This window comes from Sphaeramia orbicularis, chromosome 3, assembly GCF_902148855.1.
Source record: "Sphaeramia orbicularis chromosome 3, fSphaOr1.1, whole genome shotgun sequence".
Taxonomy (NCBI): domain Eukaryota; kingdom Metazoa; phylum Chordata; class Actinopteri; order Kurtiformes; family Apogonidae; genus Sphaeramia; species Sphaeramia orbicularis.
Window position 1 is genome coordinate 31,235,042 of NC_043959.1, and position 16,184 is coordinate 31,251,225.

At 36.2% G+C, this 16,184-nt stretch overlaps 1 protein-coding gene across 1 annotated transcript in view; it reads right to left on the reverse strand.

Annotated features, from left to right (window-relative positions):
- The window catches only part of mtss1lb (MTSS I-BAR domain containing 2b), a 99,719-nt gene that overhangs the window by 63,421 nt on the left and 20,114 nt on the right, over nt 1-16,184 (reverse strand). Inside the window, 2 exon segments of the mRNA XM_030161981.1 lie at nt 4,533-4,606; nt 7,634-7,695. Coding sequence (XP_030017841.1) covers nt 4,533-4,606; nt 7,634-7,695 — 136 coding nt within the window.

Genomic DNA, 16,184 nt, shown 5'->3' on the forward strand with positions numbered 1-16,184 from the left:
GTCTCGGCATTTTCCACATCCTAATACACCTACAACCAACCATTAGAATTGACAGTTAATATTAGCTGCCATTAAAGGCATTCCACCACCATGCCTCCCATATATAGTGATACCACATAATTACCAAAGTAATAACCATAAGTCTTGTAATAACACACAAAAAAATGACATTTCTATTAAGATAGCACTGTATGTGTTTACCTGGAGATGCTAATGATTATTTCTGTGCAATAACCATGAATCAGGGCTGCAAAATGTGAAACTAAGTGTTTTTATTGAATTTCATTGGAATATCAGAATAAACCAAACATCAAGAATGCAAGAGCCAATAAGAACTGTGAATGCACACAAAAAGCCCAATCACATTGTATCTGGTTGAATATAACATGAAATTACGTAGAAACAGGTTGTTGATTCATGGTTATGACACAGAAACTCACTAGTATTTCCAACATTACATCACAGCATCAAATAAGCTTCTATAGTAGCCTATTACCTTTAAACAAAAGGGAAGATTTTGAAGCAGTATAATAGTTTCATTTTTGATTACAATAAGGAGTTATATCATCGTTATCAACCATACTATTAACCTATTATTACCATGAAACAGAGTATACAGAGGTGTAACATAAACGGCTAAACAGACTACTGATCTACTACAAATTTAAAGGGAATAAATACATTAATAGTGTATGTTAAATTATTACAAAGCTGTTTTGTCCTGCATGGTCCCATATGAACCATCTTGGACCCTGAGAACCTCAGGAACAGGTCTTTTGTTGGTGTCCAGAGTCAGGACTAAACACGGTGAAGCTGCATTTCAGTTATATGCATCTAAACTCTGATGACGTGAGACAGGCCTTGACTCTGACAATGTTTAAGTCCAGCCTGAAAATGACTCTGTTCAGCTGTGCATAGAACAACTGAAAGTGTTCTATCTGCACTCTTCTCTTTTACATTATTTTAACTGATTATTATTTATGTTTTATTAATTATGGTTTAATTTGCTGAGGCGCTGCTACCAATTGTGGGCCCCATGAAAGCTAAATGTTGCAGGCCCTTCATAAAAGAAATGACATGGGGTAGGGGCGGGAGGTATATATGGGGGTATATACATGAGGGTGTGTTCCGTAAGTGCTGTAACTACCATAACATAAACCAAAAGTGAAATTTAATTCGCTTTGGACGTCCGACTCCTGGCTTCTATAGCTCTGTTGTACGCCGGAGCTTACACAAAATTTTCACAAATTCTAACCTATATCCACTGGGCCCCCTCCACTGCTCTATGGCCCCCTGGGAATGCTGGGCCCCATGAATTTGTCATGTTAACCCCCCCCCCCTTAAGGCGCTCCAGTTTAATTGTAATTGTGTGTTTTTAACTTGTCACTTTTCTTCCACTTTTGTAAAGCACTGTGAATTTCCCTCTATATGAATTGTGCTCTACAAATGTGCTTTGCCTTGCATTTAAAGGAGTGATATTTTGCTTTTTTAGATGGAATTATGCATTGTAAAACATTTCCCTGTGGTCTACATAAACTGTAAATGCTATGATTGGGTCTGAATTCTCATTAATTAAACTCCACAGGTCCATCTCATCTTCAACCCAATGTATGAGTAATGACACCAGAAAGGTCGTTTTGAGCGCTGGCCCTTTAAATCCACATGAGTCACTTCATGCCCCACCCCCTCCAGGTTGTTGGTTGTACTGCTCTGTCCCGTGCAACCAACAAATGACCATTTTAGGTAATCAGCTCGAAGTTTGGCCATATTTTCGGTATGGACTACAACCGCTGCTGCTGACAAACAGTTATGGCGTACTCGAAGAAATGTTCATCGAAAGTCTTGACCTAATATGTGCAAATGTTGCGACGTGACTAGTTATAGATGTAACAAATTAAGAAGGAATTGAAACAGGTTGTAGAAATCCACTTGATTTTTGCCAAAATGAATATAAAGTTAGCTTTGCAGCACCTAGAGGGTTCAAATTCAATGTTTTTGAACTATTAGGGTCCAAATACACAAATAAATGTACAAAAGACTAATAAAAGTGGCTTTAGCAAAATATGACCCCTTTAAACTTTCCATCCTCATGAATTCCAGTAGTACTCCACAGGTCATAATCTTGAGCTTCTCCATTCAGTTTAATTCAGCTGGCATAATATTTGCTGTACTGCTGGATGGAAACACAGCCAGTTTAAGCTTATAAATGGAGTGGTGGTACAAGAGCCGAGCTCAGGATCATCAGTACCCTTCAGAGTTTGATGCGTACACACACACATGCACACTGTAATAAGTGGCACATTGATATAGCAAATGGCAGGAAGACAGAGAACCTCATTATTGGTGCCATCTCCTGCTTCCATCCATTTAACAAATCTATTAGAGAACATCACATACTGAGAAAGAGCAGCAATTGTACGGCGATCTGACAAATGGATTCAAATAGGAATGACTCATGATACAGAAAGTACAAAGAGCTTCTGATGCACAGCCTGCGTCTTTGTGCCAACATCATTTATGCTGTATTTTTGTCTTTATATGTGTGTGTGTTTGTTTGTGTGTGTATATCAGTGTTAGTGGCATGTGTAATGAGCTGACAGAGCTTTGTGATTTCCTGTCTGGCCTGTAAACGCAGCATGAACCTCTTCCTGTATCCTCCTCTATAGGAGCCCACCTGGGGCCACACACACACACACATCCCCATTACATACACTGTCTAGCAGCTGCACCTAATAAGCAGCAATAGGAGTAGAAATTCCCTTTATTACGGCCTCAGTCATCTTCTTCATTTTCCTCTCTTCCTGGTAGTATTCAGATAGCCTCCAGTGGGTGGTGAGTGTTTGTCTGACCTTCTCAGCTCTCAGCCCACATTCTATTAAAGCTAGTGCAATGCTTTTAGCCCACGCTGAAACTAAAAAGAGGGTCAAGCCAAAAAAAACAACCCATTCACTATAATTCTATAAAGTTCAGAAGTGAAAATACACACAAACACACATAAAAAAACCTAATTGAATTCCAACCAGCCTTGCTGAATCCAACTGAACATGAAGGCAGACTTGAGGCAATATGTTGGGCAGCAACATCAGCAAAATACCAAATGAGAGACATCTATTATAATAGCAGTTTGTCCCACAAATAGAGGTCGAGGAGTGCGGAGAGACAACATTTCAGGTGTTTACCGTGGACATATTCAATGAATTTGAATGAAAACTAACTTGACAGCTTGAGTCAGTCCATGCCTGTACATTTTTGTTTTACGCATAATCATTTGTAATCCATGTATCATCATCATCAAACGAAAAAATAACTCGTTATTTCATTGTTGATGTACAACTCAAAAATAAAAAAAATGAGTTTTTCATTCTTTCGATTGTACGCACATGTTTGTGGATGAAGACCACTTTCTTTTCTCCTTAGTTCCTGATCCCTCACACGTCTTTACTTCTAAGCTAAAAAGTAATTTCCACTAAACCCAGAATTGGAGACTGTTTCCTCAATAAAATACAAAAGATCAGTGATCTCTTTATGCTTTGTATTGTTTACATTTGCCAAATTTGTCAAAAAATAACACAACTGCAACCCCAAAATACTGCTGTTAGCTTCCAGAAACCTGAAGCACACTCTAACAGAAGCATAGTCTTTTTATCGCAATGAAAAGTCTAATAAAACATATCCTTTTTTACACACCCTGTTGAAAATATAGCTTTTATAAGCCTTTCAGAGATACTTCTGTGGGTTTTTTTTTTCTTTTTTGTCTCTGTAAACACTGCAGTGTAGCTGCTTTGAAGTTGGGAACAAACTGTACCTTTAGGCTGCTGGAAATACTTTGATCAGTCAAAGCAGAATTTAGCAGGCTGGTTGATAATATCTCAACAACATAATAGGAATCCTAACAGTGCTGCCATGTGGAAGCCGGTGAGAGCAGGAAAACACAGGAACCAAAGCTTTGGGTTTTCTGAGCTGGAACCTGGTGCTTTCTTGGAAACACACATAGGCCACATTGATACTGCAGGCAAATGTGGCCCAAATCCGATTTTTTTGCCCATATGTGACCTGTATCCGAACTGTTAAAGACAGTTTGAACAGCACAGATCAGATTTTTTTCAAATCCAACCCAGGCCACTTTTATATGTGGTCCTAAATCTGGTGCGTAACCAATATTTTACAATGCAACTTCAGTCTTATCTGACTTTTACGCGTCTTTGAGTACCTAGAAATGCACTATATAAAACCAATGTATTATTTTACGTCATTGAAATGTAATAAATGTCACAATTCTGCGTCCCATGAGTGTTATGTCCATCCACACATTGCGTGCCTGCGTGTTCACATATTATAACAGGACCGTTTTTGCGTATGCGGGTCACTTCAGGGTTGCATTCAGTTCTTACTCAAAATTGATAAAGTCGCATTTAATATGTAATATGAACGAGCACACAAAAAAATCGGATTTCACCAAAAAAATCCTAATTGTGCATTAAGACCTGCTGTCTCAACATAGCCGTAGATCATATACACAACTGTTTTCTTACCTCTGGTGTTGGTAGCCATGTCTGCTACCTTCTGAAAGGCATCCAGGAAGGCCACAGCAGCCAGAACAGTGGTTCTATGTGAGAAATGGAAAACATAGACTCGTCTAGTTACTCTGATTAGGCTTTATTTAACTTTTCGACATCCAGTCTTTCATGGAATCGTAAACCACAGTTAGGATTAGGTTTTAATAGAAGAAAAAAAGACTAACCCGAACCTACATATTCAGTATGATTTGAAAATTAAAGGGAAGGAGGGTTTATTTATATGCTGCATTTCATACACAAAGCCAGTCCAGTGTGGTTTACATGAATAAATGGAGCATCTAGAGGGAAATAAAAGGAATAAAATATCAGAATATCAAAAAAAGTAATTAGAAGACAATACAGGCTGCTAAGAACAATAAAAGAAAAAAAAAACTTCTAAAATTCAAATTAAAAGGATTAAAAGAGTGTACAGTCCTCTAGAAGAATTCATTTAGACTTTGTGTTAAGAAAAGACTGTAAGTTACAGAGTTCAGTCAGAGATACATGAAAAGAGAAATGTTTTCAACCTGCATTTAAAAATCTCTATAATTGTGGTAAATCTAAGCTTTACTGGTAGTTAGTTTCAGTTGTTTAAAGTGCAGTAAATAAATTCTGCTTCTCCATGTTTAGTCTGGACTCTGGGCTTGTATAGACCTCAGTCCTACTCAGTTTGTATTCCACTGCATCTTAAGCCCTGTTGTCCCGGGTACCTGAAGCAGCCACAATTCCATATGTGTTGTCATGGTAATGCTACACAGCGCTTGTAGTAATATACACATTCTAAACACCAATTGTCAGACAACAGTACCCAATTGTTTTTTTATATGGGTATTGTTATGAATTGGATATAGTTTATTTTTGATAAGTATATTACTGTTAAGAAATGAACAGTTTATATTTTGTGCATTATTGTTATGGAACAGATAGTTTACTTTTGTTTTTGATATGTGTATTATTGTCATGAAAAGGACAGAGTTTATTTTTGTTTTTTAATATGTGTAATTTATGTGTAATTTCATTATTACTGCTACGAAAAGGACAGAGTTTACTTTACTGTGAAATGCTGCTGCAAAATGGACAATCTATCCTTGATATGGATAGTAATTTTGTGTTTTGTGTAGGAATTTAGGGTAGTTTGAAGGATGGGGTAAGGGGGCGGAAGATTATAAATTAAACGTCATCCTGCTCCTTTCAAATGTTAGACTTTCTTTTCTATAATCCTTTTGTTCTTTGGTTTTAATGCAAATTCAAAATAAATAAATAAACAAACAAACAATTCAAACAACAAGCACTTAAACGGGCAAATACCAAAAACAAGCTAAGAGTCTGAGACCAGAATGTGTCGTGAATAATTTAGTAAAACAGCAGACCATTGCGAGAAACTTTGTACCACTACTCTAACACTAAGCAGATCCAACAGTATAAGTATTATTTCTCTATCGCTAAAGCTAACTGAACAAGACAAAGAAGAGAACAGTAGGATGCACTGATTATGAATTCTATCTTACCTTTGCGGTTTTCTGATCATAACTTGGTTTAAATGAATGAATCTTGTGCTATCAACTAATCCCCTGTTTGTGTTACGTTGAAATGATTCCCACTGGAAACAAATGTTCCAGGTTTTAAAGGCATCACCAATGCTCTGGGCCTAAACCCTTCAGTGATTCAGCAGCAATTTATATTTATTCTATAACTAACTGGATGTCAGTGTAAACAGTTTAGAGCTAATGTAATGTGTTCTGTTGTCTAAGTCCTGGTTCTGAATGAGCTGCAGCTGTTTAATGCTCTTTTTGGGAAGTCCAGTTTAAAGACCATCACAATAATCGATTTGATGTAGATGCAATCTCTTTGTCTTTTTTGGACACAAATTTCTTCCCTCTGTTTTCAATCATCAGATTTTGCACTGGCAATTTAGGGACGGTACTGATATTGTTTTACTGCTGTTATTTCTTTCCTTAGTAGTTTATATTACACTGTCAAAAAATTACCGTAGAATTAACATCAAAAAGTTGTAAAATTGCAACATAACAAACCATAAAATTTTCAATTGGAAAAGATTCTTGTGTTAATGATTAAATCAAAAATAGCTGTAGTTTTTACAGAAAGAGTATGCTAATAAAACCAGATTTGTATGTAGAAATTGTGTATTTCTATTGTTTTGAGGAAATAAAACTGTAAATTGAAAAACATAATTGCAAGACCACAGTGTTGAAGAAACAGCCTTTTTTTTTGTTTTTTTTTTAATAAAAAAGTAATTTAAAAAAAGTAAGCATTTAACAATTTAACATTTTAAACATGTAAATCAATTGGTGACTATGGTGCAGTTGGTAGAGGAGGTTGTCCAGTGACTAAAAGGTTGGCGGTTTGATTCCTGGCTGTGACTGTCAAAGTGTCCCTGCAAGACACTGAACCCTAACTTGCTCTCAGTAGGGGCTGGTGGATTTGTAAAGCTGTTACTCCATAAATATATTTACGGTTTGATGTATTGTTCCGGTTTCTTTCTTATTTTTTTTTCTTCTCTTTCTCTTCTTCTCTCTTTCTAATGCTATCTTTTATATCTTATTCTTACTCAAGGAAAGTAAGTGTATTTTTAGAATGTAAGCCTGTTATATGTGTTTGGCCGGAGCTGTTCAATCTGAGCAGAGCTTCCTATATTTGTCATGTTTAACGGTTTTCTTCCAGTATATTATGACTTTGTAATCTAGGTGATGTTTGTTGTGTTGGTCGTTTGTCCATGACAACAGATGGAAATTAGCTTCTCTGCTAAATCTGGTTCATGCATCTTGTTCTTTGTAACTAATGCCAATACAGACTGTCCTGTCACTAAATAAATACATACAAATAAATACAAATAGTAAACACAGCTGCCAGTTTTTTCTGTAAAAACAACAGGATTTTTTTTTTTTTTTTTTTTTTAACAGTGTAGTACATGAAACATCTACAACTGAATAAGACTAAGTAAAGAAAGGTATACAGTCCAAAATGATGTAACAGTTTCTAGTTTTGGTCTTTTGTTAAAACAGATTCTTTGAGTGTCATGTATTCAGTTTCTTTCTTTTGCAGGCAGAGGGGCTTACCGGAGCTGGGAATGGAGCTTGGTGGCCTTGGCGCTGAAGTCCTCCCATACAGGATAGGAGCACTGGGAAAACACAGACACAATACAATGTCAACAGTTCATGCATTATTTACTCATATCATACCATCAAGTGTGAGTGTGGGTGCAAAAGAAACACATACAATGCATCTGATTCTAGAGAATGTGAGGAAAAAGAGTTTGTTGCAATTCCATCAAGTCTCAGTTAGCTGTTTGGTATACGTGTTACACAAATTGACTAGTTTTGTGTGATGACAGTGTGTTTCTACAAAAGAAGTTACGAGCCAAATTCTTTTTGCTTTCTGGTTATTGATCATGTTTCTTTCTGACCCTATAAATTTTTTTCTCCCACTTTATTGATCTCTCTCAGCTTTCAGTTTCCAATCAGCAAATTAGCTTCATAATCATTTCATCAATAGTACATGTAATTACATCCTGTATTTAAGTAAATCTCCAGTGTGAAGTAATTGTGCCTTAAGATGTTTTACAAATTTTGGACTAATATTATAGTTTGCATATTTTTCTTACCTCATTATTCTAGCAGTATCTAATATATATATATATATATATATATATATATATATATATATATATATATATATATATATATATATATATATATATATATTACAGTTTTTGATAGAACTTGAACAGATTATTAAACCAACCAAAAAAACTCATTGAAAACTCATTTGAAATGGTTCATTTAAGGACAATTGGAGACTAATGGAGACTTTTTTGTTATGTCTCAAAGAACATTTTGCCTAAGTATTACTCATTATCATTATTTGCACTCATAAACCTACCCTATCCCATGGAGCTGCAACATATAACTAAGTGAGTTTAAGGCATCTGTAATGAAATGTTTGGCTTTAACTTCTTAAATATGTATCTTAGCTTGAAACAGTCACATATACTACATTTGTTTATGACAATACCTTTGTAACTGTTTATATAAAAGTTTAAACTGAACTGTAGCTGACAGGAGCTGGTTCTGTTGAAAATGTCTGAGCAATCCATCCTGTTATTTATTTATTTATTTATTTGTTTTAATTCCAATAAATCAATTATTTGTCAACTCGTAAACTAATTATACTAATATTTCTGTGAATCTCATGTGAACATTTTCTGATTTCCTTCTTCTACTGTGACAGTAAACTGGATATATTTGGCTTGTCTTCCAAACAAGACACTTGAGGAGGTTAGGGTTAGGGTTAGGTCATTTTAGGCTTCGAGAAACACTTCTTCATGATTGTTCATGTGATCTTCATGATCTTGATTTGATTTATTTGTTCTTATCGATCTCTCTTTTATGTGAAGCACTTTGTAACATGTTGTTTTAAAAAGAGCTATATAAATAAAGCTTTACTTACTTACTTACTTACTTATTTTGTGATGTTTTTTCGACTAAAATGTTCATCGATTACACTATTGTCAGATCAACCACGAATGAAAACACTCATAAGTTGCAGCGCTAGTGTTTTTTTTTCCATGGCACTTGTTATTATTAACCCTTACCATTCTGTCTAATTAAAAAAAAAAAAAAGTAGCAGCCAAGACATAACTCTGATTTTCTACATTTTAATGTTGTCTGTTAAATTTTCTTCTCAGCCTGTATGGCTAATAGTTGCATAAAAGCACTCATTTACATCAGGAAATAAAGCATTTGTCGTTTAATATAGACTTTCTGTAAGTCACACCCTTTGTTCCTCTCCTCTACCTCGATACCTTAATAATATATGCCTCTACCTCTACCTCTCCTGTCATAAATCTAATTCCCTATTCCCCTAACACACACACACACACACACACACACCCCTAATCCCAGTCTCTCCTGTACACTCCTTTGGTACCGTACATCTCCCCCTTTTTTTTTTCATCCAGACTATGCTTCACCTTCCCCCCCAAAAAAGAGCAGCAATCCCTCCTTTTCCTCCCATTGCAGCCATCTAATCCATCTACCCAAACACACACACATGCACAACACTTGACAGCCACTGGCATCAGGCTGCATCAAAGGGTCTGACTAGAGCGGTGAGGATTGCTATCACTATTCAAAGCTGAGGCTGTGTCTCTAATGGATGCTGCTCCCCCATCCTCCTACCCCTCCTGCAGACTGGAGGACCGCTCTATCACACACCCCCAGCCTTAGCACGTATTACATTACACTTGATCCAGGTTAACCTATAACCCTGTTAAATGTGTGCAAATTGTGTGTGTGTGTGTGTGGGGGTGGGCGGCTGTATTTACTACAGTGTGATGCATCCTCACTGCGACGGAAAGAAAAGGAGAGGCTAATAAAAACAGCGCATTTCAGCACTGCCTTCTAAAATTGTTAATAAAAGATGCAGAATTTGGATTCAGAATCAAGTGTGAGGTTTATAATTATGTCAGGTGCTTGGGTGTTCTTAGTGGAAGTTCCTCTGTGATGACATTATGTACACAAAAATATGCAAAAATAGCGCAGGTGGAAAATCACGCACAAATCAGCCCTGACAGGAACCCCTACTGTCTCACCTCTACAAAACACATACACACACAGACATGCATGCATAAGGGAAAAGAACAAAACAGAAAACAAAATTTTAAAAAATGCAGGTACGGCTGGAAAAATTCAATGAGAACAGCAGGAATGAAATATGCATGTATCTGTGTGTGTGTGTGTGTGTGTACTGGGGGGTGAGGGGTGGCCCATCCCATCACGATGTCAGACTGGCACAGACAGTAACGGGCTGTTACTCTTTCATCTGGCCTGTTTGATGTGGCTTAATTTGGTCTGAAATCACAGTCCTATTTCCCCTTGGTATCGAAAGCTTCCCCCTCCGCACCCATCACATACACACTGCTCCCTCCCCTTCCAGTCTGTTTGAAGTGCCCTACGAAGCTTAAGTAGTGTGGATGGGAGATAACGTAAAGTGACGCCCTCCTCTTTACACACACACACACACACACACATATGAGAAGCCTCGGTGGCTCATTAGCATATTTTGGGCATTTCAATCCTGTAAAAGCGCCTGGTGGCAAGTGACCAAGTGAGGACTGAGTGTGTGTGGTTGATGATGTGGTGTAGACGAATGAACCAAAGTTACCCGTCAGCTAAATTGAGGGATTTTTTTTTTTTTCTATTTTAACCCTGGAATAAGTAGAAGCATTTCTATGGTGTCTTCCATATGAATTACTCTACAATTAACCTTTCCTAAGTGGTTTATCAGTATTTATTATAATAATATCTTCTATATTCTGCATTTTTGACTGAAAATCAGGAATTTTCCAATATTTAATTTACTGAAGATGTTCATGAAATCTCAGAGTATTTTCAGAGGTTATCATATGAAAACAGAAAAAGTGTCTTTTTCAATAAAATATATAATTAAATGAACATAAAACAAGCATCAACAACCACTGTCATTTGTCAGTGACACTAATTTATTCAAATATTCTGCTTTGATTTTTGTAATCATCTGTGAAAGTCTATTTTTTAATTGATTATATTCATTAGAGTAAATTAAGTTTCTTACATAAAAAAAAAAAACTGAAGTAAAATGGACTCTGTCAGTGAGATATTTCATTTACTGAGTATAAAAACAAGCTTCTACACCCACTGTCATTTGTCGAACTCCATAGGTTTTACTGGTGAATCATTAGTGCAGGAGATGACAGTGTTTCCATGTTCACTACAGAGCCTCTGAACATCCAAATAGGTCATATCTAATGAAAATGGAAAGCTGAGAAACTGTATTTTACCTGAATTATTCACATGTATTGAAAGGATTGGTGGTTCAACAGTGATTAAACATTTTAGATCAGTGGATTCTTTGGGTTGCTGGGGGCTGGTTAGGTTTTTGAGGGTTAAACAACCTCAACCTCAATGCAAACAAGAGAAACCTTGTTGAATTTTGAAGAATGAACATATACGCAGAAAAAAGCAGCAGGACTCACTCTTTGCCAAAATCAGTAAGAGTACAGCATGTAGTGTATGAAGTATGTAATTAATAAAGGTTAAAGCATTTTACTCACCCTCATACAGTAGGCTACCTAGCATTAGCATTAGCATGTAGCATTAGAGCTGCCATTGAAGGTGCTCAGGGACCAACTCAAGATCTTCAACACCACCATAGTCAGGGGAACTGACAGGAGAATTAACCTATATGTACCTGTTTTAATGGTGGGGAAAACTGGAGGACCCAGAGGAAATTCTTGTGGCATAGATAGAAGTGAAGGTCAAACATGGAACCTTCTTGCTAAGAGGCATAAGTGCTAACCACTACACCACAGTGCCACCAATTATGTGCTGTATATGCTAATATGATAGCAGTTATTAGTCCTAAAAATAGGCATGTGTCACATGTTACAGCCTCATCTACCGCACATATGAGAGAGCACTCAGAGATACTTTAAATATTTAAACATTAAAAGTAAATTAAATAACTATATGTAAGAGAAGAATTACATCACTCAGTTATTTTCAAGATTTGTGTCTTTTGGTTAAATTTTCCATATTTCTATAGAGATGTAATTAACCCTTAAAGACCTTTTCTCTATTTTTCACTTTTCTTAAATGATTTGTTACCATTTATCCTACCATCATCTGTGTCAAGCGGAATATATTGTTACATGTTCCGAGGGGGACCATATTCGGTGTGGGACTCACCGGGGTTTAGTGGAGGCTGCAGTAACACGTATGTACCTGATGTTAAATAAAAGTTACAGTGAAGCAACTCAAGCTTAACGTCCATTCTGTTGGGTCTATGTCAAAGTGAGTAGAAACAGAATGAAACATCATCCTCTGTATTTTGCATTTTTTTCAGTGAAAATCAGGTATTTTCCTATCTTCAATTTACTGATCATGTAGATGTTCATAAAAGCTCAGATTAAAATTGAGGCTTATTATATCAGAAACAGAGAAAACAGAAGAAAAAGGGACTTTTTTTTAGCAAAAATATCAAGTGTCTATTCACTGTCATTGATCCAATTCCATGGGTTTTATTGGTGAATCAATGTTGTAGAAGATGACAGTGTTTCCACAGTAACTATGGAGCCTCTGAATGTCCAAATGGGTCACATCTGATGACCATGAAAAGACAAACTGTATTTTACACCAATTATTTACATGTATTGATAAGATTAGTGGATTAAATTAACCAGTTTAGTTCAGTAGATGGTTTTGGTCGCCAGTTGCTATTTGGGTCTTTATGGGTTAAACACAATCACACACTTAAATATTCCAGTCCAGTTCCATGGTGATGTTTTTAATTCAGTGACACTGTGCAGGCAAAATCACTGGGTAAAAACTGCAAAAACGAAGACAGCACATTTTTTTCTGAAGGGCTTGTATTCTTTATACTAGTTTAAGCCTGTATGTTTGAGCTTGAGTGGGAAAAACACACATACTGATAAAAAGAATTGCAAACTTAAGACTATAATATTCATTATATGTCTTTTTTTGACAAATCAGCAAGTCTAATTTTTAGCATCTGAGCTTCGACAAGGCAAAACATGATCAAAATCAACAATACAAACAAAAAATTTTTATCACTGTGTTGTGTCTTATTGCTTCATTCACTTTTATTTGATTAAACTTATCTTATAATTTGATTATGTTTTTAGATGTAAAGCACTTTGGTCTTCTTTGTGTTGTAAAGTGCTATAAACTTTATATAAACTTTGACTGATTGACTGAAATAAAGTGACATATTGAAGAAGATATGTAGACCTGCACAAAATAAGAAAAATGTTAGCATTTTTTTTAGCATTGCAATTATACAATGCTTGTGATTTACAAACTAATTAACCTTGTGGTTGAATATGAGTAATGACCAACACTACAGTACACAGAAGATAGTAAGCATGTTTGGAATTTTTGCTAAACATGTAATATTTAATGATAAGTTAGCAATTATAAAGATCATTACTCAGGTCATTTCTAGCTTATGTCTGCTGTTTAAGTATCCTTTAGCTTATCTTACTTGGACTCTAAAAACACAAAAGCACAGAAACAGAGAAGCCAAGAGTCCAATTTTGGAGTTCTTTATGTCACAAAGCTCTCTGTTTGTGAATATTATACTTCAGAAATGTGTTTACAAGTGTGTGTCTATCTCTAGCAGAGGCTGACTATAACCACTGCTCTCCAGTGGGTTCAGAACTTGGAAATCACAGTGGCCGTGGGGCAAATACATCAGCATGTGAGCGACACAGCTCTGCAGACAGTGAGTGTGTGAAAAAGCTTTTGGATAGCCTGCTATTACATCACCACTTCCTGTCTCAGAAAAAAAAAATAGAACTCAGCAGGGCATGCATGATTACCTCTTATGCACACACATACACTGAAAGACAAGACCGGATTCATCCCAGTGTAAACATATCATGGCTAAATATGCATTTTAACTCTATTTCCTCCTTGCTTTTCTAAATAACCCTTCCACGAGATATCCCATTCCACAAACACCCAGGTTACAGGCTGAGTGCAATTTTCGTCATTTCAATTTTTGACTTCACCTCAACACTTCACCTTTCATTCTCCTCTAATACCCTCCCTTCCTTCCTTCCTCCCTCTTTTATCACTGTCCCTCTCAGTATAAAGCGACGCCGTCTGTAGTGAGCTATGGAGCTGCACGTCTTCCATCTATTTTGCATGAAGTCTGGCATATTGCGTCTACGGAGGATGAATAACTTGCAGTAGCGCAAAGTTCAACTCAGGATAATATGACATTAAATCATAGAAGTGTCACAGTAACACACGACAGGTGAGATCTGTGTCTTTTCAAGATAAAGCAACATTTATACAGACCCACCCACAAGGTTTCGTCGTAGGTGATCTGGATGTAACCTTACTGCTCCCCCCAGAAAGAATCCTCCCTTCCCCAGTTCTTCCTTCCTTCCCTCCAGTGACAATCCCTGCTCTCCACAGAATTACATTTCCCTCACGCAGCTCCTTTATCTGAGCATTTTCTCTTCATTAGTCCATCCAGTGCTCTCAAGCCATGCCAGTTAAAGTTGAGCACAACACCAGACTATATCATCCCTAATGTCGACACACATTAGGGATGCCATAGAACCTCCACAGGCTCTATGACTCTACTGCCTGAACGAGACTCTGTTAAGCCTTGTTGTCTTTTAGTCGTCCTACATCTGACTTTTCATTTGATCCATGAAATGAATCTAGTCGATATGGAGTGTATGTCTGTCCATAACGCAATAAATAGTGGTTCTTAAACTATATGGATCCTCATGAAACCACCATCCCATCTAACCCTCCCACTAGAGAAAAAATACTGTTATTTCACTTATGTCAGTCATTTAATATACTACGTAGGATGTTTATAATTGTAATACATGCTTTAGTGTACAATTAAAGCATTATCCTCACTATTATTAGAAGGAAGAGGAAGAGGAGGCAAGGGGTATTGGTTTTGGTTCGGTTTGTTTGTTTGTTTGTTTGTTAACACTCTAGCAGAAAAACTATTGGTTGAATTTTTAATGAATTTTTAACAGCTTTTTTTTCCCATTTACTTATAATGGGCAAAATTTCAAATGTCTGTAGCAGCAAAACTATCAGTTGAATTCACACCAAATTGGGTTTATAGATTGCCAGTGACCCAGAATAGATGTGGCTACATTTTGGGAAAAGTAGGTCAAAGTTCAAATTTTTTATGAATTTTTTTTCAATCTTTTTTTTTCTCATATTTACTTATAATGGGTGAAATTTCAAATGTCTATAAAAACATCAATTTTGTTTCAATTTACTTCAAACTTATATAGATATACATACACATATAGAGGCAAATGATATACTGACATCAGCACACGCATAAACATGATGACATCAGCTGTATCGATGCCAAAATAAGCTATAATACATGCAAGGGGCGGGGTTTGTTGTGCCCGGCACCACTTGTTTTAAATGTCTTGTATTAATAACAAAAATGCTGGGTTAACTCAAAGTTTGGCTAAATTTGCCTTTGTTAACCTAGCTTGCTAAGTGATGTGTCAATTTCCCCAGACTTTGCAGCCTTACTAGTTAACTAGTCAGGTAGAGGTTGTTGTTTCACTACCAGTACAGCTGTTTTCTCTGAGTTACTATGGTTTTGGTGTGAAAAAACCTAGTATAGCAGGGGTGTCAAACTCATTTTCTTTCAGGCGCCATATTCAACCCGATTTGATCTCCAGCAGGCCACACCAGTAAAATAATAGCATAATAGCCTATAAATAATGACAACTCCAAATTTTTTAGTGCAAAAAATAACATTAAATGATGAAACTCTTTCTATCCAAAACCAAAAAAATGTGAATAACTGGAAAAAACTGAAATTTCTGAAGAAAAGTAAGTACAATTTTATCAATATTATGCCTCAACTTATGCATGTGCATTATAGAGCAGATCTACCAAGACACAAAATAGGCAGAATGTTGTTAAAATTGCACTTATTTTTCTTTAGACATTCCAGGTTGTTCATATTTGTTCAGGTTATTGACATTTTATTGTTAAAGGATATCAGAATTTAATGTTCTTTGCAATAAATCAAAGAGGAAAAAAT